General features: G+C 40.9%; 1 protein-coding gene across 5 annotated transcripts; it reads left to right on the top strand.

Annotated features, from left to right (window-relative positions):
* The first annotated feature begins 385 nt into the window (after positions 1-385).
* Positions 386-27,713, top strand: LOC138913261 (uncharacterized). Of its 5 annotated transcripts, XR_011418912.1 has the most exons (10): positions 386-452; positions 14,512-14,732; positions 14,797-15,055; positions 15,242-16,428; positions 16,494-16,932; positions 16,986-17,360; positions 20,990-21,161; positions 21,370-21,905; positions 21,970-22,196; positions 22,253-27,713. XR_011418912.1 is itself a non-coding variant. In XM_070216229.1 (8 exons), the coding sequence occupies exon 8, from the start codon at positions 17,773-17,775 to the stop codon at positions 18,073-18,075; it is 303 nt and encodes a 100-aa protein (XP_070072330.1). In that variant the 5' UTR covers positions 2,440-2,452; positions 5,340-5,404; positions 11,111-14,732; positions 14,797-15,055; positions 15,242-16,428; positions 16,494-16,932; positions 16,986-17,360; positions 17,484-17,772; the 3' UTR covers positions 18,076-18,508. The 5 variants fall into 5 exon arrangements, 1 of the variants encoding a protein (XP_070072330.1); XR_011418911.1 differs by lacking the exon at positions 386-452 and having other exon boundaries at positions 10,868-14,732; XR_011418913.1 differs by lacking the exon at positions 386-452 and having other exon boundaries at positions 10,869-14,732; positions 20,990-21,113.

Here is a 27,713-nt window from a genome sequence, read left to right as displayed (position 1 = left end):
TGCGAATCTGACTGCCTTCTCCGTAGAGTTATAGTTCTTTTATACCGTAGTTAGAGCTTTTCTTTTTGCTTCCGGGTTCTTCTTTTCGTACCTAAGTGTTCCCATCTAGGTACTCATTTCCCCTTGCTCTAGCTAACTGGCCCGCTTTGGATTTAGCTAGCGTCAGCTTTCGGGTTCATTTCAGTCTCTCGTTGCTTTTACTGACCGATATATTATTCCATTGAATTGCCCAATGGAAATTAATAGGGGAAAATTATATCTTTGTTGATTTTTATTACATTCTCTTCTACTTTAAGATATGACTATTTTTAAATATTTCCGAATTTCGATTTTAATTTTAAAAAGATCGAAGTACTCTTACATATAGCTGCCATAGAAACGATCGAAAAATTAATGTGAAATAATAGGAAATTTAACATTTTGGCAATTCTGTAGAACAGATTAATTACACTGTGCAGCATTTTTACTGTTTTTTAAATTTACCTCGACGGATGCTATATTTTTGGATTCGTTACGAATTCCCAAGTTAAACTGCGTTTCCCGACGCAAGGATTCTTAGCAAAAGGACCTCAAAGTTCGAAAAATGCTGAAATTGGCCAACTTTTCGGAGCTCCCAGAGGCAAACGGATTCATGGTTTGATTCGATGTTAAAGTTTTTTAAAAGATAAACCCTTTATCATTCAAACCCTTTACTTAGAATAATTTTAGAATTTTTATTAAGGGAGAAACAAATTTCGTAACGAATCCAAAAATATAGCATCCATCGAGGTAAATTTTTGATGCTGCATAGTGTTATCTTTATTGATCATAAAAATGGTGACATCACCTCATTTTTTTTTTTGTATCTTTGGTCCTTAAACGGAATCTCCGTGAAACGCGAAACAAGGATTCATGTTCACTGTTTTGAACTTTCCGTCGAACGGATTATTGCCGGCCGTACCTGCGAATCTGACTGCCTTCTCCGTAGAGTTATAGTTCTTTTATACCGTAGTTAGAGCTTTTCTTTTTGCTTCCGGGTTCTTCTTTTCGTACCTAAGTGTTCCCATCTAGGTACTCATTTCCCCTTGCTCTAGCTAACTGGCCCGCTTTGGATTTAGCTAGCGTCAGCTTTCGGGTTCATTTCAGTCTCTCGTTGCTTTTACTGACCGATATATTATTCCATTGAATTGCCCAATGGAAATTAATAGGGAAAAGTTATATCTTTGTTGATTTTTATTACATTCTCTTCTACTTTAAGATATGACTATTTTTAAATATTTCCGAATTTCGATTTTAATTTTAAAAAGATCGAAGTACTATTACTTATAGCTGCCATAGAAACGATCGAAAAATTAATGTGAAATAATAGGAAATTTAACATTTTGGCGATTCTGTAGAACAGATTAATTACACTGTGCAGCATTTTTACTGTTTTTTAAATTTACCTCGACGGATGCTATATTTTTGGATTCGTTACGAATTCCCAAGTTAAACTGCGTTTCCCGACGCAAGGATTCTTAGCAAAAGGACCTCAAAGTTCGAAAAATGCTGAAATTGGCCACATTTTCGGAGCTCCCAGAGGCAAACGGATTCATGGTTTGATTCGATGTTAAAGTTTTTTAAAAGATAAACCCTTTATCATTCAAACCCCTTACTTAGAATAATTTTAGAATTTTTATTAAGGGAGAAACAAATTTTAGAAAACATAGTCAAAAAACATAAAAGCATACAGCTGCGGTCAAAATAGTAGAGGTCTTGCCGTCCTGTGATTTTAAAAGTTTGTTGTTTGGTTGTTGGGAATTGTTTGTTTGGGAATTCGTAACGAATCCAAAAATATAGCATCCATCGAGGTAAATTTTTGATGCTGCATAGTGTTATCTTTATTGATCATAAAAATGGTGACATCACCTCATTTTTTTTTGTATCTTTGGTCCTTAAACGGAATCTCCGTGAAACGCGAAACAAGGATTCATGTTCACTGTTTTGAACTTTCCGTCGAACGGATTATTGCCGGCCGTACCTGCGAATCTGACTGCCTTCTCCGTAGAGTTATAGTTCTTTTATACCGTAGTTAGAGCTTTTCTTTTTGCTTCCGGGTTCTTCTTTTCGTACCTAAGTGTTCCCATCTAGGTACTCATTTCCCCTTGCTCTAGCTAACTGGCCCGCTTTGGATTTAGCTAGCGTCAGCTTTCGGGTTCATTTCAGTCTCTCGTTGCTTTTACTGACCGATATATTATTCCATTGAATTGCCCAATGGAAATTAATAGGGAAAAATTATATCTTTGTTGATTTTTATTACATTCTCTTCTACTTTAAGATATGACTATTTTAAAATATTTCCGAATTTCGATTTTAATTTTAAAAAGATCGAAGTACTATTACATATAGCTGCCATAGAAACGATCGAAAAATTAATGTGAAATAATAGGAAATTTAACATTTTGGCGATTTTGTAGAACAGATTAATTACACTGTGCAGCATTTTTACTGTTTTTTAAATTTACCTCGACGGATGCTATATTTTTGGATTCGTTACGAATTCCCAAGTTAAACTGCGTTTCCCGACGCAAGGATTCTTAGCAAAAGGACCTCAAAGTTCGAAAAGTGCTGAAATTGGCCAACTTTTCGGAGCTCCCAGAGGCAAACGGATTCATGGTTTGATTCGATGTTAAAGTTTTTTAAAAGATAAACCCTTTATCATTCAAACCCCTTACTTAGAATAATTTTAGAATTTTTATTAAGGGAGAAACAAATTTTAGAAAACATAGTCAAAAAACATAAAAGCATACAGCTGCGGTCAAAATAGTAGAGGTCTTGCCGTCCTGTGATTTTAAAAGTTTGTTGTTTGGTTGTTGGGAATTGTTTGGTTGGGAATTCGTAACGAATCCAAAAATATAGCATCCATCGAGGTAAATTTTTGATGCTGCATAGTGTTATCTTTATTGATCATAAAAATGGTGACATCACCTCATTTTTTTTTTGTATCTTTGGTCCTTAAACGGAATCTCCGTGAAACGCGAAACAAGGATTCATGTTCACTGTTTTGAACTTTCCGTCGAACGGATTATTGCCGGCCGTACCTGCGAATCTGACTGCCTTCTCCGTAGAGTTATAGTTCTTTTATACCGTAGGTAGAGCTTTTCTTTTTGCTTCCGGGTTCTTCTTTTCGTACCTAAGTGTTCCCATCTAGGTACTCATTTCCCCTTGCTCTAGCTAACTGGCCCGCTTTGGATTTAGCTAGCGTCAGCTTTCGGGTTCATTTCAGTCTCTCGTTGCTTTTACAATGGAAATTAATAGGGGAAAATTATATCTTTGTTGATTTTTATTACATTCTCTTCTACTTTAAGATATGACTATTTTTAAATATTTCCGAATTTCGATTTTAATTTTAAAAAGATCGAAGTACTATTACATATAGCTGCCATAGAAACGATCGAAAAATTAATGTGAAATAATAGGAAATTTAACATTTTGGCGATTCTGTCTGTCTGTCTGTCTGTCTGTCTGTCTGTCTGTCTGTCTGTCTGTCTGTCTGTCTGTCTGTCTGTCTGTCTGTCTGTCTGTCTGTCTGTCTGTCTGTCTGTCTGTCTGTCTGTCTGTCTGTCTGTCTGTCTGTCTGTCTGTCTGTCTGTCTGTCTGTCTGTCTGTCTGTCTGTCTGTCTGTCTGTCTGTCTGTCTGTCTGTCTGTCTGTCTGTCTGTCTGTCTGTCTGTCTGTCTGTCTGTCTGTCTGTCTGTCTGTCTGTCTGTCTGTCTGTCTGTCTGTCTGTCTGTCTGTCTGTCTGTCTGTCTGTCTGTCTGTCTGTCTGTCTGTCTGTCTGTCTGTCTGTCTGTCTGTCTGTCTGTCTGTCTGTCTGTCTGTCTGTCTGTCTGTCTGTCTGTCTGTCTGTCTGTCTGTCTGTCTGTCTGTCTGTCTGTCTGTCTGTCTGTCTGTCTGTCTGTCTGTCTGTCTGTCTGTCTGTCTGTCTGTCTGTCTGTCTGTCTGTCTGTCTGTCTGTCTGTCTGTCTGTCTGTCTGTCTGTCTGTCTGTCTGTCTGTCTGTCTGTCTGTCTGTCTGTCTGTCTGTCTGTCTGTCTGTCTGTCTGTCTGTCTGTCTGTCTGTCTGTCTGTCTGTCTGTCTGTCTGTCTGTCTGTCTGTCTGTCTGTCTGTCTGTCTGTCTGTCTGTCTGTCTGTCTGTCTGTCTGTCTGTCTGTCTGTCTGTCTGTCTGTCTGTCTGTCTGTCTGTCTGTCTGTCTGTCTGTCTGTCTGTCTGTCTGTCTGTCTGTCTGTCTGTCTGTCTGTCTGTCTGTCTGTCTGTCTGTCTGTCTGTCTGTCTGTCTGTCTGTCTGTCTGTCTGTCTGTCTGTCTGTCTGTCTGTCTGTCTGTCTGTCTGTCTGTCTGTCTGTCTGTCTGTCTGTCTGTCTGTCTGTCTGTCTGTCTGTCTGTCTGTCTGTCTGTCTGTCTGTCTGTCTGTCTGTCTGTCTGTCTGTCTGTCTGTCTGTCTGTCTGTCTGTCTGTCTGTCTGTCTGTCTGTCTGTCTGTCTGTCTGTCTGTCTGTCTGTCTGTCTGTCTGTCTGTCTGTCTGTCTGTCTGTCTGTCTGTCTGTCTGTCTGTCTGTCTGTCTGTCTGTCTGTCTGTCTGTCTGTCTGTCTGTCTGTCTGTCTGTCTGTCTGTCTGTCTGTCTGTCTGTCTGTCTGTCTGTCTGTCTGTCTGTCTGTCTGTCTGTCTGTCTGTCTGTCTGTCTGTCTGTCTGTCTGTCTGTCTGTCTGTCTGTCTGTCTGTCTGTCTGTCTGTCTGTCTGTCTGTCTGTCTGTCTGTCTGTCTGTCTGTCTGTCTGTCTGTCTGTCTGTCTGTCTGTCTGTCTGTCTGTCTGTCTGTCTGTCTGTCTGTCTGTCTGTCTGTCTGTCTGTCTGTCTGTCTGTCTGTCTGTCTGTCTGTCTGTCTGTCTGTCTGTCTGTCTGTCTGTCTGTCTGTCTGTCTGTCTGTCTGTCTGTCTGTCTGTCTGTCTGTCTGTCTGTCTGTCTGTCTGTCTGTCTGCCTGTCTGCCTGTCTGTCTGTCTGTCTGAGATCTCGGAAACTACAAAAGCTAGGTTAAGATTTTCCACACATGTTCTTGGGTCTCCTACGCAGCGCAAGTTTATTTCTACGGACCATTCATTAAAAGTTATACGCAATAAAAAAAAAGTTATACAGTTATAAAGTTATATTATAAAGAGTGACTGGTATTAGATAGCGTTCTCTCTTGTTTTTGTTTGAGTTTAGAATTTAAAAAGGCACCGAATCAAAAACAAAAAATATTATTATTATTAATATTATAAACTTGATGGTTTTTTGCTAATACATTTAGTAACTGTTTTAATATATCAATTTTCTTTTTTGCAGATCCAGATTTCTGCTTAACCGTTTTTGATGAAAAGCCACAGATGGGAATGTCGAACACTGAACAAGTAAGTATAAAAGCTTTTTATACCCTTGCAGAGGGTATTATGATTTCAGTCAGAAGTTTGCAACGCAGTGAAGGAGACCCCAGTATATATATTCTTGATCAGCATCACAAGACGAGTCGATCTACCCATGTCCGTCTGTCCGTCTGTCTGTCCGTCTGTCCGTCTGTCTGTTTCTACGCAAACTAGTCTCTCAGTTTTTGAGCTATCGGGACGAAACTTTCGCAAAAGTCTTCTTTCTATTACAGGTAGTATATATGTCGGAGCCGACCGGATCGGACAACTATATCTTATAGCTCCCATAGGAAGGATCGGAAAAAAAAACTTTAAAAAATTCTAGCTTCGGTGTTTTTTGAACTTTTCGGGATGTTATTTTTTAAATATTTCTGAATTTCCAATTAATTATTTAAAAAATCGGACTACTATATCATATAGCTGCCATAGGAACGATCGGAAAATTAATGGAAAAGTAATAGGAAATAAATTCTAGCTTCTTGGGTTTTTATTGTATTATCTTCTACTCTAGGATATGACTCTTTTATATTTCCGAATTTCAATTTTAATTTGATCAAAATCGGACGACTATATCATATAGCTGCCATAGGAACGATCGGAAAATTAATGAGAAATATTAGAAAATTGAACATTTTTGCGATTTGTTAATTAATAGGAATGATCTGCAAGGGTATATAAGCTTCGGCTGGCCGAAGCTAGCTTTCTTTCTTGTTATGTATATGGACGGTTCTTTAAAATTTCACAGTTTTGATTTGCCCGAAACTTTATTTACGTGTACTATTCGGTACTATCAGGATCTGGCCGAAAAAAAGTTTTTTTTTTTGAATTTTTTTAGTTTGCCACAAAACGTGAATATTGAAAAATTAAATGGGGAACCCGTTAAATTGAAAATCTGGAAAATTTTCATTGAAAATCTGAATCTCCGGTTGTCTTAATCCGATTTACTTCGTCCCTTTTGCATTAATTCCTCTAAAACCTTTTCTTTTAATAAACAAATTTACAAAAATGAGTTTTCAATTTCTTAAAAATATATTAAGATTAAAAAAAACTTTTTTAACGGGTTCCGCACTTTATTTTTTAAAATATAATAAGATATAAAATAAAACAAGAGAGAACGCTATAGTCGGGTTGTTGTCCCGACTATCTAATACCCGTCACTCAGCTAAAGGGAGTGCGAACGTTGTGTCCGGTTGGTGTCCCGACTAATAATCGTAACTCAGCTAAAGGGAGTGCGAGGGAGATAGATATATAATTTTTGATTGCGTATAACTTTTTAATGAATGGTCCGATTTGAAAAATGTCTTCTACATTTCGATAGGTATAAATATACACAACAAAATTGCATTTATACTTCTCGGAAATCTTTAAAGATGTGGGCGCAGGACCCATTTTAAAATCGTTAGTGGGCGATTGTGGGCGTTAGAGGGGCGTGGCGCTCGGCTAAAATAAACTTGCGCTGCGTAGGAAGCCAAAGAATATGTGTGGGAAATCTCAACCTTCTAGCTTTTGTAGTTTCTGAGATCTCAGCGTTCATACAGACAGACAGACAGACAGACAGACAGACGGACAGACAGACGGACAGACGGACATGGCTAGATCGACTCGGCTAGTGACCCTGATCAAGAATATATATACTTTATGGGGTCGGAAACGCTTCCTTCTAGCTGTTACATACTTTTGCACGAATCTAGTATACCCTTTTACTCTACGAGTAACGGGTATAAATATATTTAGATTAAAAAAAACTTTTTTAACGGGTTCCGCACTTTATTTTTTATTTAACATATGCTCCATATTGTTTGTTTCAATCGGTTTTTGTCAAAAATGTGGAGCCATGTTTAGTTTTTAAAATATCGAATTTGTTTTAACAAGGCCTCGGCTTTTTTCTATGAATAAACGTCGCAGTATGTAGGTCTACTCTCTCACTCTTATCGGATCCTTATGGAATTCATGTTTTCTCATTGTTTACTAGTCCTTTAACAATTTTTAATGATTAAAAGTTACTTTTTAAGTGTTTTGACACTTTCTGAATGACAAAAAGTAAAAAGTAATTTTTTAATCTGTTAAAAACTAACAATTATTTATTAAACCGTATAATGAATGGAACTCAATGCAGTGTATAAGAAAGTTGGAGGGCATTCTGTTACCTGTAAAATGAGTCATTAATGGTTGAAATCGGATAACCAAAAGTCAAGTTAGAAATTAAAAAAATGTCAAAAAAGTTTTTTACACTTAAAAAAAATTTTTATCCATAAAAAAATTTTAAGTGCCATTTTCTTAATCAAGAAAACGTACCTTACCGGAAAACAATAGTTTCATTCATGGTATATTTTATCGATTTTTTTTTTGTAAACTGGTGTAATTAGTCTACATTTTTCTAATAGTACATGTCCTTAATAGATTGTAGAAAATGTCCCGTTTAAATTCATACTAATTTATATTAATTTTCTCTAAATCTTAAAAACAGCTTTGCTTTTGTTTTAGATCTTTTGAAATCCTGTTTGTTTCCTTTAAATTATATATACATAATATTCTATGAAGAAATTTAAAAATCGAATGGGGATGTCAAAAAAACTTTTTTCCGATACAGAGAAGCCACATAAATCTTTGTTTGAGTTATGTGGCACCTTTCAAATTAATAAAATTAAATTTTTAATTAGTTTTCACAGATACAAGCTATATACTAAGTTCCACAAATCTCTCTTTAAAAAATACCGCGGCATCTCAAAATTGTTCTTATAAGCCTGATGTTCTTTAATATGACGTAAGAGACTTGAATATCCCAACCACAAATTTGATAGAAAAATCGAAAAAACAGTTTTGTATGTTCTGTCAAAAACTGCAAACAAAATTTGATGAGAGCTCAGTGAGGAAATTTAATTGTCTTCCAAACAAGAAAGGAAGCTAGCTTCGGCCAGCCGAAGCTTATATACCCTTGCTGATCATTCCTATTAATTAACAAATCGCAAAAATGTTCAATTTTCTAATATTTCTCATTAATTTTCCGATCGACTATATGATATAGTCGTCCGATTTTGATCAAATTAAAATTGAAATTCGGAAATATAAAAGAGTCATATCCTAGAGTAGAAGATAATATAATAAAAACCCAAGAAGCTAGAATTTATTTCCTATTACTTTTCCATTAATTTTCCGATCGTTCCTATGGCAGCTATGTGATATAGTAGTCCGATTTTTTAAATAATTAATTCGAAATTCAGAAATATTTAAAAAATAACATCCCCAAAAGTTCAAAAAACACCGAAGCTAGAATTTTTTAAAGTTTTTTTTCCGATCCTTTCTATGGGAGCTATAAGATATAGTTGTCCGATCCGGTCGGCTCCGACATATATACTACCTGCAATAGAAAGAAGACTTTTGCGAAAGTTTCGTCCCGATAGCTCAAAAACTGAGAGACTAGTTTGCGTAGAAACAGACAGAAGGACGAACAGACGGACAGACGGACATGGCTAGATCGACTCGTCTTCTGATGCTGATCAAGAATATATATACTTTATACGGAAACGTCTCCTTCACTGCGTTGCAAACTTCTGACTGAAATCATAATACCCTCTGCAAGGGTATAAAAATGACAAAATAAGGAAACAATTAATTGATGAAATCAGAAAGAAAGGCGACTTCATGTTTAACACAGATAAACAGTTTAACAAAGGCATTTTGATTGTTTCTCGACAGAAACAAAAAAAACTCAAAAAACCAAGCTGCTGATTTTGTTTGCTGCAAATTTTGTTGTGGGTTCTTTCCAAAGAACACTTTGCGCAGCCATGAAAAAAACTGCCTCGGTAGAGGTCACAAAAAAGGAACTCGTGATTTACTCGTGCCAAAACATGGTTTGTCCATCACTCTGCTGTCGATGTTTTACGGGAAAAATTATTTCCGGTGTTAAATGATGACGAAATTTCACGAAACCTACTTTCATAGATTAAAAGTTAACTTTTAATCATTAAAAATTGTTAAAGAACTAGTAAGCGATGAGAAAACATGAATTCCATAAGGATCCGATAAGAGTGAGAGAGTAGACGTACATGCTGCGTCGTTTTTTCAAAGAAAAAAGCCGAGGCCTTGTTATTTTAAAAACTAAACATGGCTCCACCTTTTTGACAAAAACAGATAAAAAACTATCGATATGGCGCATATGTTCAATTAAACAAAAACATTTTTTTTTGTGGGGAACCCGTTAAAAACATTTTTTAAAATATTAATTTGTTTTTATTTAAAAAAAATTAAACTCATTTAAAGAAAAAAATTTTTTTTAAAGAAGAGGTTTTAGAGGAATTAATGCAAAAGACACGAAGTCAATTGGATTACTATAACCGGGGATTAAGATTTTCAATGAGAGGGTACTTTTTCAAAATTCACGTTATTTGGCAACTAAAAAAATTATAAAAAAAAAATAATTTTTAAAACAAGAGAGAATGCTATAGTCGGGTTGGTGTCCCGACTATCTAATACCCGTCACTCAGCTAAAGAGAGTGCGAGGGAGATAGATATATAAATTTTGATTGCGTATAACTTTTTAATGAATGGTGCGATTTGAAAAATGTCTTCTACATTTCGATAGGTATAAATATACACAACAAAATTGCATTTATACTTCTCGGAAATCTTTAAAGATGTGTGCGCAGGACCCATTTTAGAATCGTTAGTGGGCGATTGTGGGCGTTAGAAGGGGCGTGGCGCTCGGCTAAAATAAACTTGCGCTGCGTAGGAAGCCAAAGAATATGTGTGGGAAATCTCAACCTTCTAGCTTTTGTAGTTTCTGAGATCTCAGCGTTCATACAGACGGACAGACGGACATGGCTAGATCGACTCGGCTAGTGCCCCTGATCAAGAATATATATACTTTATGGGGTCGGAAACGCTTCCTTCTAGCTGTTACATACTTTTGCACGAATCTAATATACCCTTTTACTCTACGAGTAACGGGTATAAAAAGTTTCAGGCAAATCAAAAACGTGACCCAAGAAAAGGTGTTCGGTTTGTAAAAGAACTGCCCATATATGCTATATAATTAGTCTACATTTTTCTAATAGTATATGTCCTTAATAGATTATAGAAAATGTCACGTTTAAATTCATACTAATTTATATTAATTTTCTCCAAATCTTAAAAACAGCTTTGCTTTTGTTTTAGATCTTTTGAAATCCTGTTTGTTCCCTTTAAATTATATATAAATAATATTCTATGAAGAAATTTAAAAATCGAACGGGGATGTCAAAAAAACTTTTTTCCGATACAGAGAAGCTACATAAATCTTTGTTTGAGTTATGTGGCACCTTTCAAATAAATAAAATTAAATTTTTAATTAGATTTCACAGATACAACCTATATACTAAGTTCTACAAATCTCTCTTTAAATAATACCGCGGCATCTCAAACTTTTTTATATAAGCCTGATTTTATTTTATATGACGTAAGAGACTTGATTATTCCAACCACAAACTTGATAGAAAAATCGAAAAAACAGTTTTGTATGTTCTGTCAAAAACTACAAACAAAATTTGCACGCCATTTGCCACTCGTTCATAAGAATAAGAGCTCAGTGAGGAAATTTGTCTTCCAAAAAATGACAAAATAAGGAAACAATTAATTGATGAAATCAGAAAGAAAGGCGACTTCATGTTTAACACAGATAAACAGTTTAACAAAAGCATTTTGATTGTTCCTCGACAGAAACAAAAAAAACTCAAAAAACCAAGCTGCTGATTTTGTTTGCTGCAAATTATGTTGTGGGTTCTTTCCAAAGAACACTTTGCGCAGCCATGTAAAAAACTGCCCTGGAAGTGGTCACAAAAAAGGAACTCGTGATTTACTCGTGCCAAAACAGGATTTGTCCATCACTCTGCTGTCGATGTTTTACGGGAAAAATTATTGCCGGTGTTAAATGAAGACGAAATTTCACGAAACGTACTTTACGAGGAGCTTATAATATGTAACGAACTGATTTTTATAGTTTGCTCGCTACGAAGTGCGGTCGGCTAGCTCAGTGGATTGTGTGTTCGTCCTACCAATTTTATATAAACGTGACCGCCCGGTTAAAAGTAACAAAACTTCAGAATTCGGTTCGAGGAGGCGTTTATTTACGGCTCTGGTTTACAATAATTATTGTGTCTCGTGCTGACGATGCTCCTGCGACTCCGCTCGTTGGTTCCTCGCTGCAGATGTCCCTGAATGCTCCGGGTACTTTCGTTGCCACTCGTAGACGAGGGCGTGGAGTTGGGTCGTTGGGCTTTGGACAGCGTCACCGTTCTCAGACTAGGGTGAACAGGGACCACGCTTGCAAGACATTTGTCCCGCCAGCCGCAGCCTTCTGTGCCTTGCTCTGTCCCGGCCAGTCCCGCTAGACGCCTACTCATTTTCCTTTTACGCTCCGGTACTACGGACGGTTTACGCCAGCAGTCCCTGTAGTAAACGCCCAGAGAAAGACGAACGTTCCACCATAACCTTCCCTCCTGGTTGTTGCGATCGCACCTGATGCCTGGCTCTCGGCTCGATCCCTGGATGCTGGTCCTCGTCGATGTCCTGGGCGATTCGTTGCTGCGTTGTCCTGCGTTGCTACCTTGAAGTCCGCTGTTCGTGCCCAACACTCTGCTGGTGGGGATGCCTGTGCCAAGTCTGCCTATGTCCTGCTCAACTAATCGGTATTACGGCCGACGAGGCTGGACTAATCGGTATTACAGCCAATGTAGCCGGACCAGTCGGTATTACAGCCAACTTATCCGTACTCAGTTAGACCAATAGGTATTACAGCCAATGTAGCAGGACTAGTCGGTATTACAGCCGGCACAGCTAGCCTGATCGGTATTTACAGCCAGTGCAGCTAAACTGACCGGTATTACAGCCAAAGTATCCGGACTAATCGGTATTACAGCCAATATAGTCGGGATGGTCGGTTCTACAGCCAACCTTGATGTTCTGCAGACTTAGCCGTGCGTTGCCTTGAAGGACCTCAGCTACCTATGTCGCAATTCGGAGATTTGCTTTGTGCCGAACGTCCTGACGTAGCGATCTTGCTCCTTGCTGGTTTTTCGGCACCACACTAGGGTCCAAAGTGCGGCGCTGTACCGTTAATTCCTTGTTCACGGCACGCTTGCGCTCTCTCGTCTCTCCCTCAGGCTAGTGCCGTCTTGATCTGACGCTCTCTTGTCTCTCCCACTCTCTGGGTTGGTACTCTCCCAACTCTCTCTCCAACTCTCCACTTCGGGTTCCGTCCGCGGTTATACCGTTCGACCTTTCGCCCCCTGCGCACGGCACTACACCAAAGTCCACAGTGCGGCCGGTCTCCATGTAGTTCTTTATGTATTTCTTCGGTTTATTTGTGCGGAGTTATTTAACTCCTCACATCCCCCCTTTCTTCGGAAAACGAAATTAAACTCGATCCTCCTCCCCCGCTGTCTTCCTGTGTATCCTTGTAGCCTTCGAGTCCTCCTCAGCAGTCCGAATTTTCTTCTCGATCCATCCATAGACGCCTACAGTTCCCGCGATTCTCCCTTGTTGACGCAACACTTCCTGGTTGCCGTTGAAATTTTAATATCCCGCTCCAGTATGATTCGCGGTCTTCTGTTGTTCGTCTTGGTCACCCTAATCTCTTGCGGTTGATAACTCGCCTATCGATATCGCCTTGGGGCGGCGTTGCCACCTAATCATCGCGATGTTTATTGGAGTGACCATCCACATGCCGATATTTCCATTGTCTCGTGCCCATCGATCGGCTGTGCCAATCGACCGCCAACTATCGCTGGCGCCCCCTTCCCAAAGCATGTGGTGAATTGGCAAAAATGACTTGGTAAGTGCAGTTTCTGGATGTTTGTTTTTGTGTTCTAATTTTCCATCCCTTTTCAGCTCCAGACATATAGCCCTTATGCCCTTTGCTGCCCTTGAGGTGGGGTCAATGCCCCTACTTGTTGTAGTTGCCTGTTGATCTGGTTGGTTATTCTCTGTCCGTGGGCCATGGTGGGCCGTTTGTTTGGCCGTGGTTAGTTGGCTTTCGTTGCAGACTTGTATTAGCAAAGATTTTTTTATGCTTATTTATTGTGCGTGCGCGATTTCTTTGCTTAGTTTGCTTGGCAGGCTACAGTATAGCTATTGAGCTTTACTGTCTCCCCCCTCTTTTCGGATGACGAGTGAATCCTTGTATCCACTTTCAGTTGACTCGTTGACGGTTAGCCATTGCTGTATGTATTTCCGGACCGTGGTTTCTCGCTCTATTCCATTAGCGGTGCTTCGTCGTTCTCGCTTGCTTCGTCCGCAGTTCCTTGCTGTTTTAGATCGCTGATGTGCACGGTGCGTTTCTTCTCGCCTCTTTGATGTCGAATTTTGCAGATCACGGAGGATACAAAATCGACCACCTGATATGGACCATCATATCTTAGCGCTATTTTGGCCGCGAAACCTTCTGCCGCTTTAGACAAATGGTGCTCCTTGGCCCAGACGATATCACCGATCCGTGGATTCCACTGTCTCCTTCAGATGTTGTAGTGCCTGGCTTGATCCTGCACTGCCTTTTCTAAGTTTCTTCGGACAACTTCGAAGATTTCTTTTAGTTTTTCGGCGTTCCCCTCTGGTGACTCTGTCTGCCTTCCTGTGCCAAGGGTTTCTCTGTCGTACAACGCATTTGGCAGCCGCGGTTGTGTCAGAAAAGAAGGCGAGTATCCTGTGGACTCGGATACGCTTGAGTTAACTACCAACATTTTTTCTGGCCACTTTTCATCCCAGTTCCTTTGGTTTTGTCCGGCCGACTGTGCGATCATGGTTTTTACGGCTCGGTTCGCGCGCTAGGTGAGACTTTCTTGAGGAATGTATTTATTCGTGAATAAACTTTTTAAATGCCCGACTGGCAAACTCCACCCCGTTGTCCGTAATCACCACTTTCGGAACTCCGAACCTTGCGATTATACGTTCTCTTGTTATGGAACTGCCGAGATTAAATCTCCCGGGACAGCACCGGCTAGCTCCGGAATTCTCAGGGCGGAGTACCCCCAATGTCCCACAGTTCCGCAACACTAAATATCGATAACTATCGACGTCTCACTGTACATATATCAACACATCTCTAACAACAAAACGTAAAAAAGGGCTAAGACTTACAAATTTTGGACAATTTGACGGAAAAGTGGCATTAGATGTGGCTGCCACAGCGCACCCACCCTTCCTGTGGTGCCCCAAAGATGCGAGGGAGGCACCACCCATTGTAAACGGCCGGAATCCCCTCCAGGCGGTCTGCGTCCGGTCCATCTCCCCCACAGCGACAACTCACTCGCAAATTTCGATTTGCATATACAATTTAATATTCACAGTAAGTTATAGTCGTTAACATTATCATTTGTGTACTTCCATTAGTTAATTTATCCTTCTTTAAGCCTTCACTACCAAAGTTGGCTGCCGTCTCAAAACTTACGCGGTCAAAGCAGAGGCTTTAATTCCTCAAAAAAAGGCTACAGGCGCCGCGAAAAATATGCTCCACCACTCATGTATTGGTGGAGCTCACAAGGAAACGAGGCGCACAATAAAGACACACACTATTCGTGTGCCGGGTCACCTAATCCTGAGGAGCTTCTGGGGAAAAGAAGGGACAGGCCAAAGTAAGGTCACCATATCAGGTTCCCGTATGAGGTTAAGGTGAGTATAGGTCGAACCTTGTATAAGTGAATCTCCAGAGCAAATTCCCAAAATAAATCTCCCGGGGCCCTTGGTGTTGGGTCCCCGGTTACCCTTTAGACAATTATTCTTTACTAAAGTGAAATATTACACTTAACACGTTAACACTCACTTCTTATTGATTCTTGGCACAAACACTTATTTCAGGACTACGTCCAGCTCCTGAGACAATATGGCTGCGACTATCTTACTATTTGCCAATAATTATGATGATATTGCCATATTTCCTGGCCTCTCTCAAAACTGGGTCATCTGACAAATTCAAGGCATTGGCAGAGTAATCCCGGAGCGAACTTTGTTTCTTTTCCCAGCTCATAACCGAATATCCTTGGCGTGGTAAACTCCGAAATGGCGTCCTTGCAGGTCTTCCAGTTCATAGGCATTGTTGCTGGCGGCTTTCACTACTCGAGCCTTAAGGAATTTCCTGGCGAACTTGGCGTTGAACGACTTGCCGAAGTCACTGAGGACAAAGTTGCTACGATACACCTTCTGACCTGGCTCGGCCAAGAAGTTTCGAGCCCATTGGTCATACTGCTGGCGGCTTCGGTTGTACGCTGTCTCCAGATTCTTTCGGACCTTTTCCTGCATCACTCGGAGTTTATCCGCCGTCTTCATTCCTGCCATCTCGTGGTCACACTTTAGCTTCCTCGCTAACCTATAGTTGGCTTCGTTCAGAAACATGTAATGTCCGAATACGGTGAAGAACAGTGCTTCTCCTGTCGCCGAGTGAATCGCGTTGCGGAGCGCTACCTCAATCTCCGGAAGGTACACGTCCCAGCCTCGATGGTCACCATCTAAAAAGGAACACGAATTTGGAGAAATAGTCCTCCACGATGAAAATCCAGGCATGACCCTTCTTGGACCTCGGATATTTCCCCAAGAAGTCGATATACAGATTCTGGAATGGCTGTTCCATCTGGACTCTTTCTCCAATACCGACCTGCATCCGAAAATTTGGCGACTCCTTGCAGACATCACATCCACGCACAAACTCGCGGACTTTGACTTACTCATACCGATGGTCAAACCCGCCTCTTTCAGGCATTCTGCGACTCGACGAAGGTACTTGAAATGGGTTTGGATATCTGGGGCCAGTATCAACAGATCATCTAGGAAAACGAAAACGTTCGAACGGATCTCAGCTGCGATCACTCGGTCCATGAGAAGGGCATCACCCGGAACTGGTAGAGAGGTCGACCAGGAACCGTAAAGGCCGTCAGTTCCTTGCTTTTCGGGTCCAACTCGATCTGCCAGAATGCGAACTTCAAATCCACACTGAATATGTAAAAAGTCTGATCGATTCTGGACAGGATGCCGTCGATACTAGGCAGCGGGTAAGCGTCTTTGATGGTCAGATCATTCAACTTGCGTGCGTCTAAGCAGAACCGATACTTTCCAGGTTTCAACACTACCGTCGTCCGGTTACTCCACGGGCTCTTGCTCTCCTCGATGACTCTGAGTGCCCTCTTCTTCGACTACCTTCTGCTTCGCGGGTGACATGGGATACGGTCGATCCTTGAAGACCTTGGCTCCCTCAATCAGCTCGATCGTGTGCGTTTCCAGATTGGTCGTTCCCAGACCATCCTTCTCGAACGTGAGAAACACCTCCTGGATTTCCGCGATATGTCGTGCGTCGGCTTCGGATAAGGTCCAGGATTCGGGATCCAGCTTTTCCTCGTCGTCATCTTCCTGTTCGGCGTAGTGCTCCAGTGCTGCTAGGGACTAGCGTGGATTTCGTCTGCCCTCTTCACGCTTTTCGGGTCGCTGTGGCCTATCACCGCCGGAGCCAAACCAAACGCCTGCCAGAAGTCCACTCCAAAATAGGCCTCCTGCTCCAGGTAAGGGCAAACATAGAACAGTATCCGCTTTGTCTGTCCTCTATACTCCACAGGTAGTTCAACGCGTCCTATAATGGACCGATCCTCTCCAGAAGCCGTTCGGACCACGGATAAATTTTTTTTGGAATGGCACTTCCAACACCTCCAATAGCTCTCTTCCACCTAATTCAACAGGCTGACACTCGCTCCCGTGTCCAACAATCCTGTCAGCAATTTGGTCAGGATACGGACTTCAGCGAATGGTCGAGGGTCTCCCGTTCCACTGCGCGTCACAGCGGCAACCATTTCCCGCCTTTTCGCTCGTCTCTTCCGGAATCGACTCCTGGCCTTCTAGACTTTCCGAGACACCAATCTCATCCCGCTCAATTAGCGCTCGGAGAAGATCCTATTCCTGACCTCCAAGTATTTACGTATCCTTTCTTCGTAAGGTAAGTACTTTAACATTGACTTAAAGCTATCCTTATTATTTAAACATTTATCTACACTTGGGACCTTTACTTCATCACGGAATTCTTCTCTGCGCGCACCCTTCCCGCCTTCGGATCGCCCAGCCGACCGTTTTCCGCGCAGTCCGGGCATTTCGGAGTGATCACTCCCGGCTTTCCGCATAAAAAGCAGAAAAGGCTGCGCTGCGTCGACGGACAATGCCGGTACCCATGATCCAGGGCTCCGCAGTTCCAGCAGACGAACCTGGCGATGCCTTCTCTCAAACCCTTTTTCACAATTTTTACCAACTGTCGCTCGGACAGTGGTTTTTTCAGGCGAGAGGCCAGCTGCTGCATCACGTGGACGTAATCCTCGTCACCCTTTCCGTGCTGCTGCTCCCGCTGCCCGGTACCCATGATCCAGGGCTCCGCAGTTCCAGCAGACGAACCTGGCGATGCCTTCTCTCAAACCCTTTTTCACAATTTTTACCAACTGTCGCTCGGACAGTGGTTTTTTCAGGCGAGAGGCCAGCTGCTGCATCACGTGGACGTAATCCTCGTCACCCTTTCCGTGCTGCTGCTCCCGCTGCAGGAGATCGTGCATCCTATCGTGCTCGGTTTGGCGTCCTCGGAACCGGTCCATGAGCGAAGTACGCAACTGCGACCACCGATCCACCCGGCACGTGGACCCAGTACCACTCTCGGGCTCGTCCCTTGAGTAGCACGTGGAAGTGTCTGAGCACCTCCGCCCACGAGCATTGGTACTGCCTCTGCAGGAACTCCACTCGGAACACGAAGTCCTCCACTGAGTTGCGGTCATCCTCTCCGTCGAAGGATACGCCCCACCGATCTCTTTGGACCGTCTGGCTGCCATTCTCCTGTCCCACGTTGGCATACAGACGCGGTTCCTCTCGGAAATCGACCGGTCGGCGATCCTCGATATGCCGACTCTGTAAACCGGCTTGAGTAGCACGTGGATCCGCCGACCGAAGCCCATACCCGTGCTTATTCCCTACGTTGCTACCCTTCGGCATGTTTTACAAAAACTCCCCCCTAACACCTTAAAACCAAAACTAAACACGCCAAAATGCCTACGACCAAAATAATAATAAATAAATAACCAAGTAATCTCTAAAGATTATAAAGTGAAAGACCGATTTTTAGGGGGATACGACCACAGCCTAAACCATAAGAGCTTGAGCAGCCACATTTTTTCACAGTATTCCATTGGGGGCGTAGGCGCCCACTAAGGTCCGACATGTCCCCCCAGTGGCCCCAAACAGCTCCAATATCCATATTTAGAGCAAAAAATCATTAGATTTACTTAGCCTTAACTTCTAAAGTGGTTGGAATTTCGAAATTTTGATTTTGCAGAATTTTAGGTCTTAAAAGGGCATAATTAGAAATCTAAAAGAAATTTCGATATCCCTCATAATTTGGGGCTACATTTAAGATTAACTTTCCGATTTAAAAAATCTAAACCGTTCGATCGAGATGATTTTTCCGTAAATGGTTATTCTATGGCCCAAATGCTTAAGTTTAATTTTTAAGTTTTTAACATTTTTTAAAAGTATTTTTAACGAATTTATTTAGATTTCCTAAGTTATTGCGTTGCATTTTGTGGGAGCCTGCCGAGAGAGCGAAACCCAGAGAGCGGATGCCAAGAGAGCGACGGCCGAGAGAGCAGCAGCCAAGAAAACTGTCGTGGGGGAGGGGTAGTGCTGTGTGGAAGGGGGAGGGGAAAAGGGCAATTTAAGTTTAAATTTGTTTTGAATTTTAAAAAGTTAAACTGCTGTCCCTATCAATATGAATTTCGATCAATAGTCAGTCCTTTGGATCAAATGCTTAGGTTTTATTTTTCAAAAAATATTTTTCATTTTGTAGCAGAAGTAAGAGCCTTATTTAATTTTCACCATGGAAGAAGATACAAAATTACTACAAATTATGTAAACAAAGCCAAAATGTTTCCAAGTTAATTATTAATCTTAAGATTCGAACTTTTCATCAAATACGTATGTACATATGCATATTAGGAAATATTTTGATTTGTACAATGCAATACATACACACAATGTGTGTTTATGTTTCTACTTGAAAGTAGGGGAGAGTGGGGGAATTTCGTCAGCATTTTTTCAAAGCTATTTTTTGTCCATCTTGAGACACGTTATCATATTTCTATTTTTATTGTTGAATGCGGTTAGCACCAAGCTTTAAAATGTGACATTCCCCTATTTTTTTAATTAGCTTGCTGATTTATAAAAAAATAAAATGTAAAACCAATATACTGGGGCAATCTCACCACACAGGGGGGTAAAATCACCACACAACTGGGGAAATTTCGTCACCTGAAAAATGTAGGGAGTTTAACGCCTGAAAATATGCTACACTGATCAAGCGTACCATTTTTGTTGACGTCCTATATTTGTTGCTGCTGCTGGTAGTCTGTTCGTTAGCCAGCTCGTCAAATATGAAAATATGTATTTAAAATAGGTGCGAATTTACCCTTAGCGTAGGGTGGCGAAATTTCCCCAGACCGTACTTTTTTAGAAATAATTATTTTTCTTGCGAAATTAGGCGCGAAGTTAAAAATCACTGACGCAGAAATGCACATTATAGCACTGTGTATTATATAAAAAATCTTGTATCTTATTCCTTTTGAATTGTATACAAAAAAAATTTCGTCGAGAACTAAATGTAGCTTTTGAACTGTTAAAACACATTTAATATTATAGCTTAATTATCTTGGCCTTCTGTGCAAAACAAATGCATTGGTTGTGTCTGGCCGTCTTGAAGGACTAAAACAAAAAAATTATATATTTTTACGACTTATGGATTCCGAGATATTGCAGGTGACGAAATTGCCCCTGTGACGAAATTCCCCCACTCTCCCCTACATAATGTGCTTAAATACAATTAAAATTATTCATTTCCTTTGCAAAGCCAATGCAAAATTGGAAGAGTTTAAAATTAATAATTATCAATCAAATGTGGAATCGGAAAATAATAAGTTACTTCGCTACTTTCGTATGGGATGTCAATCTTTTCGTGTGTGTACAAATGTGTTCGTTTCATTCAAAACAATAAATTTAAAAATAACAAATTTCAATTTACAAACAAGTGTGCATTTGTGCGCAAACTAAAATTGCATTAATAACATTGTAACTGATAGAAGGTATAAAAATTCACTACTTTTACTTAGATCGCATTCATTTATTATATAGCTGTACCAGTAGCCTTCGGATTCTCTCTCTGGAAGAATCTTTTAGAAAGGTTGTTTACGCAAAGGTTTTCAACAAACGCGCAAATAAGATATAAGAAAGTCCTGACTACCTAATTTCCGAACTGCAAATTAATTCTGAGCGAACGAAATCGCTCCGGGTATAGCTAGTAATTTATATTACTGGCACGAGAAGTAACAAATGATAATATAAATAAATATGTATAAAAATAAATAGTAATAACTAAATAAATATGCGTGGAAATAAATAATAATATAAATAAATAAGTGAATATATAATCAACAATACATATAATAAATAATTAATAAATATCTCAATAAATAATTAAATATATCACCTCCTTCTCCTTTATTCTGCCCCTAATAATTTCTTCTCTTCTTTCTTTCTTTTCAGATTTAAATCAGGGGAGATGGAACCGGTCACCAGCCGGTGGACTCCCTGCCGAAACTTTCCTGCGCATAATTTTCCGTTATATGTCCTTACACGCCGCTCGTAAACTGGACTGGCTATCAACCATGTACGTTGACAGTCGCCAGTTAAGGACATCGGCTGCTCGTTGAGTCCTGTATGCATTGTTCTCGCGCTTATGTTTTAATTCTCAGGTCGAGGTGATCGTGCAGCGCGTGTCTATCACGGGTCACGATCACACATTTATGTTTAGAACCGAGATGAGAAATCAAACACAACCACGAAACCAAAACAATGATTTAATAAATAACAAACTAAACCCTACCTAATTTATCACAGTTTTTAATCACATTTTTTCATCACAGATTTAATTACAGTTTCGCTATTTGCGGATGCAAATCCTCTCCCTTCTGGGCCAAGATGCCACATGCTCAAAACTCTAAACCCTCTTAATTTTCCAACCAGCCCGCCACTTCCAATGCAGTTGCATGCCACTTCCCGTTGTCCTGCAAGTCACCGGTCGTGGGGGCGCCATAATGTTATGGAACTGCCAAGATTAAATCTCCCGGGACAGCACCGGCTAGCTCCGGAATTCTCAGGGCGGAGTACCCCCAATGTCCCACAGTTCCGCAACAATAAGTATCGATAACTATCGACGTCTCACTGTATATATATCAACACATTTCTAACAACAAAACGTAAACAGGGGCTAAGACTTACAAATTTTGGACAATTTGACGGAAAAGTGGCATTAGATGTGGCTGCCACAGGGGATGCGAGGGAGGCACCACCCATTGTAAACGGCCGGAATCCCCTCCAGGCGGTCTGCGTCCGGTCCATCTCCCCCACAGCGACAACTCACTCGCACATTTCGATTTGCATATACAATTTAATATTCACAGTAAGTTATAGTCGTTAACATTATCATTTGTGTACTTCCATTAGTTAATTTATCCTTCTTTAAGCCTTTACTACCAAAGTTGGCCGCCGTCTCAAAACGTACGCGGTCAAAGCAGAGGCTTTAATTCCTCAAAAAAAGGCTACAGGCGCCGCGAAAAATATGCTCCACCACTCATGTATTGGTGGAGCTCACAAGGAAACGAGGCGCACAATAAAGACACACACTATTCGTGTGTCGGGTCACCTAATCCTGAGGAGCTCCTGGGGAAAAGAAGGGATAGGCCAAAGTAAGGTAAGTACGCGCTGTAAAGTCCCCGCCGAAACTAATACTCGCGACCTTGTTCACAGGCAACAACGAGGACAACTGCGGTTCTCGGATCTAAATCCGGAAAACTTTACAAAAGAAACACGGGAAGTATTTAGGTTAAGATTAACATTGACAATTGTACTCATATAATTTACTATTCTAATATCGCCCATGGTTTCTCGGGGACTTGTGTGAGCATCTTTCCCGCCGTCTGTCGCTGGTTCGGCTTATATTTTAGGCACTCTTCGCATTTCCGAACGTATGCTCTCGCGTCCCTTTGCATTCCTGGCCAGTAGTATCTGGCGGCCAGACGTGCAATCGTCCTCCGGCTTCCTACATGGCCTGCCGCTGCGGAGTCGTGATTCTCCTGTAGGACCGTTTCCCTTAACTCTGTAGGGACGCAAAGCTTCCAGGCCACCACATCTTCGTTGCCAGCTTTGTGTGGGATATGCCTTCGAACGTTTCGCCTTTGAACACATAATCGGGGAATTTCTGCGGCTGAGCGTTTATTTTCTCACGCATGTCTCTTATCCAGTTGCACTCCGCATTCGGCACCAACTCTTTTGCTCTCTGGATGGCTACCGGTACCGGTTGTCTGGACAGTGCGTCGGCTATAACGTTCAACTGGTCCTTTCTATAAGAAAACTCAAAGTCGTACTATTGCACTTCAAGGGCCCACCTGGCGATTCTTCCGGACGGGCTTTCAATGCTGTTCAGCCATTTCAGTGCCATGTGATCCGTTACCACCTTGAAGTGGAAGCCTTCCAGGTAGGTCCTTAGTTTTCGAATTGCCCAGACAATCGCCAAGCACTCTTTCTCCGTTGTCGAATAGTTTTTCTTGGCTCCGTTTTATGTTCGACTGGAGTATGAGATGACTTTCTCGCCGTCTTCCGTGTTTTGCGTCAGAATTGCCTCTATTCCGTAGTCGCTGGCGTCTGTTTGTAGGACGAATGTCCTTCCAAAATCTGGACACGCCAATACTGAGTCAGTCACCAGCCTCGCCTTTACTTCCTCGAAAGAGTGTTGGGGGCTTGCGTCCATACCCATTTCCCGCCCTTGCGAAGTAGGTCGTTGATCGGCTTCACGATGCGTGCGAAGTCCGGTACAAATCATCGGGACCATGATGCCACTCCTATGTATTGGCTGAGCTCGCGGACGGTTGCAGGTGGTTCTAACTGGGCTATGGCAGCGACCTTATCTGGATCTGTTCCAATTCCTTGGCTTGTAGCTCGATGTCCCAGGTACAGCAGCTCCTGTTTGAAGAATTGACTCTTCTCGGGGTTTATCCTCAGGTTCGCCTCATTGAGACGCCGAAATACTTCTCTGAGACTGTCCTTGTGTTCTCGCTAAGTGCACGCGTGTGGAGACATCTCGGGTCCAATCACTTGGTCCAAGGCCCCTTGAAATGTTGCGGATGCCGAATGTAATCCGAATGGCATAACTTGGAAGAGCCCTTATCCTGGCACTGTGACCGCCGTGAACTTTCTACTTGCTTCCTCCAGCGGAATCTGCCAGTATCCATCCTTTAGGTCCAGGCTGCTGATATAGCGTGCTTCTCGTAGTTGGTCCAGGATGTAGTTGATACGTGGCATTGGGTACGCGTCCTTCACAGATTTCGCGTTTATCTGTCGGAAGTCGACGCACAATCTCCACTTGCCGGTTTTTTTTTTCACCATCACTATGGGAGAGCTATACGGGCTTTTCGAGTGTTCTATGAAACCCATTTCCAGAAGTTCGTCCACCTTTGCATTGATCTCCCCCTGAAATTTGGGATTCTTAGGGTAGTATCTTTGTTTTATAGGTTTGTCGTCCTTCATGGTTATCTGGTGCTCGGCCACTTTCAAAGTTCTGCTCATGGTTCGGAATTCTGCCAGCTCTGCTTTTAGGAATTGCTCGATGCTTCCTTCCTCGCGGTCTTTATGAGCAACTGCCACCGACAATTTTTCCTCCAGCCATCCGTTGTGTCTAATCCTGGCCGGTATGCGGACATTATCTCAGCGCCAACCTGTGTGAGAAAATTCCCGCCCAGCACCAGTGCGTCCACGTCATCGCATCTTCTACATGTCACCTGAGTCGGGACTGTAGTTTTTGTCCTGCTCAACTTATTCTCTTGGGAGAATGCTTCCTGCTCTTTTTCCAGCTCTTCGTACTCGTCTTTGTAAAATTTAGCTCAGGCTGCAATCGCACTTTGAGTGATATTTTTAAGCGAAATTATAGCGCTAACAAAATAATCATTATTTGTGAGCGATATTTTGTTTCGCATACATTAATGATTATTCCTGATACATATTTATAAAACTCATAGATAATGATTATTCCCGATACATATTTATAAAACTCAAAAATAATAATTATTTCTGAGTTTTTTTTATTATCGCTTATAATGATTACGGTCCCTGGTTTTCAGGCTCCGCCTTATCTCCTCTTGGGCGTTCTGTTGTTCGGAGTAATAGCCGCAACTTTCTGTATGTACTCCTTCGTCGCTGATCACGTGGCCTAGATAAACGAGTTTTCGCCTGAAGAACGCACACTTTTTGGGATTTACTTTATAATTTGGCACACATAATCTGCGAAAGACTTCGGTCAGGTTGACCAGGTGCTGTTTCTCCGTCGCACCAATGACGATAATATCGTCTAGATATGCAAAGGCGAACTGGTCCATATCCGCTCCGACCACACTATCCAGAGCACGCTGGCTTGTCGTAGTCTTTCAAAGATGTGGTCGATTCTTGGGACGGGTTATCGACACACATACGCCATTCGCCCGTTTTTTTTTTTTACCAATACTATGGGAGCGCTGTGTGGACTTCGCGACGCACTATGGGGAATTTGACCACCTTTTTTTTTGGCTAAAACCCATTTTTTAAAAGTCGTTAAAAGGTGTTTTTTAGAATACATTAACAGAAGACTAATCTTCAATATTACGTTCCAGGAATTTCAATAGAGGGCGCCTCTGCTAACTTACAGCTGTTAGATCAGATAGTGTATGTTGCATTTTCAAGCCTCAAAAATAAGAGTTTTAACGCATTCTAAGTGGAGTTTTTGGAAACATTTCAAAAGATGGTACTGTGCACCAAGTATTTGTGTGGTAAAGCAATCTAAATTAATCGTGATTTTCTTGTGATCGATTATTTTTGTGACCGGTCTAACACGAATATTTTTAAAGAAAACTACTTTTTTGATAGAGATAAAATTAAAGCAATTAATTAAGGCAATAAAACAGTAAGAAATTCCCTTTAAAATTAATGTAGCCAGAAAATACACTTTTTACGATTCTTGGAAAAATTTAGTTTTTTAGATCATATTCTCAAATTTTGCAAATGCCCCTTTGCTTGCCCTGTGGAAGAAAGAAATCAATAGAATCAATAGACTTTAATTTGAAATGTCTACTAAAGTAGGGCAAACACATTAGACAAATAAAATGGACTTTATATGTTGTAAAAAGAAAAATAAAGCTATAACTGTAGCAAACAAGAAAGAAAGCTACCTTTGGCCAGCCGAAGCTTATATACCCTTGTAGATAAAGTAATACTTACTCGGTGCAGTTCCAGGAATTCCAATTTTGTTTTTAAATAGTCAAGAATCAAAACGCCTACTTCCTACAAAGTTACAATGAATTTTCTTATATTTGTTTGAATTTTCCTATAGGAGCCTTAAGATATAGTGGTCCGATCCGGCTCGCTCCGACATATGTACTACCTGCAATAGAAAGAAGACTTTTGGAAAAGTTTCATAGCGATATCTTTAAAACTGAGAGACTAGTTTGCATAGAAACGGACAGACGGACAGACGGACATGGCTAGGTAGACTCGGCTATTGGTGCTGATCAAGAATATAAACTTTATGTGGTCGGAAACGTCTCCTTCACTGCGTTGCAAACATCTGACTGAAATTATAATACCCACACTCTACAAGGGTATAAAAATTAAAGAAATGGCAAGTAAAATCTGACAATTATCGGTTCTATGAAACTAAAAGAAAATTTCTTACGATTTTAACAAAGCTTTGTATGTGGTTTTAGTACCGTATTAAAACGGTATTCTTCAAGTTTTATGCATTTATCTCTAAAAATAGCAAAGTTTATTTGATCATTCCTCTGGCAGCTATATTATATAGTTGTCTGATCCGAAAGATATTCATACAGAATATGCGTTGTGATAAATAAGAACGATTTCTTAAGTTTTAGTTTAATATCTTTAAAATTGAGGGATTTATGGCCGGTTTCTCGAGTCCCTGTCAAAGTCCCTGATAGCTATCTGTTCGAAAAACTTAAAGACCAGATAAACTGTTTGTCAAAGCAAATCCGCTTTCTCGACTGCTTTAATTTATCTGAACGAGAAACAATTACAGAGTGCTGTTAACGCACAGAATTGTGCTGTAAAGCGCAAAAAATGGCGTGCTTCGATTATTTCATCAGCTGTTTGGGTATAATTCAAAGGAAAAGTCAGCTGTGATTTCGTTTCTTCTTCATAGTTGGCTTTGGGTAATCAGCTGTCATTCTATCGAGCCGAAAACGCTTAACAGGGACTCCGAGTCCCTGTCAAAGATAGCTCTCACATTGGTGCTCGAGAAAGCGAAAATGCCTTAGCAGGGACTTTATCTGTTCTAGAAATGTTAGCCGGCACTCGAGAAACCGGCCCTTATTAATATTGGCCAAAAAAAAGTGGTCAAATTCCTCATAGATCGACGTTTCGATAACGTCATGCCGTACTAATTCGTCCACTTGCGTATCGATCACTTGCTGCTTTGCGGGGTTTTTAGGGTAATACCTTTGGTTAAGCGGTTTATCATCGCGCATGACTATTCGGTGTTCCGCTATGTGTGACGGGTGTTGGAAATAAGTCCCCAAAATAAAAATGAAATAAAGCCGAAAAATTGGGAGTTTTTCCATTTGAAATAAAAAACGAAATATCTGCCCAATCCAAAAAAGGCGGCAACACAAAAAAAATTCAATTAGGCCCCAAGAATTATTACTTATTTGAAATAAGTTATTTCATATAATATATAAGTCCTCAAGAAAAAACAACAAAGAAGTTAACTTCGGCCAGCCGAAGTATATTTACCCTTGCTGGTATGCCTACTTAAAATGTTGTTTTTTAATTGTCAAAAATCAAAACGCCTACTTTCTACAAAGTTACAATGGTTTTTCTATTATTTTTTTTGATTATTCCTAGGGGGGGCTTAAGATATAGTGGTCCGATCCGGCTCGTTCCGACATATGTACTACCTGCAATAAAAAGAAGACTTTTGGAAAAGTTTCATCGCGATAGCTTTAAAACTGAGGGACTAGTGAAATTATAATACCCTCTGCAAGGGTATAAAAACCGATCCCTATATTTCATTCCTCTATCGAAAAAAAAGTTTCGATTGATTTTCAGATTTCACACAAATTGGCCTGTCACGTTTCACGTGGAATGAGCCATAACTCTTTAATGAATGGTCCAATTTGAATTTTGATCTTTTTTAAGATCAAGTTTTGTCATATCATTCTGACATAAATAA

The sequence above is a fragment of the Drosophila takahashii genome, chromosome 3R (assembly GCF_030179915.1).
Source record: "Drosophila takahashii strain IR98-3 E-12201 chromosome 3R, DtakHiC1v2, whole genome shotgun sequence".
Taxonomy (NCBI): domain Eukaryota; kingdom Metazoa; phylum Arthropoda; class Insecta; order Diptera; family Drosophilidae; genus Drosophila; species Drosophila takahashii.
This window is presented reverse-complemented; position numbering and strand designations above follow the sequence as displayed.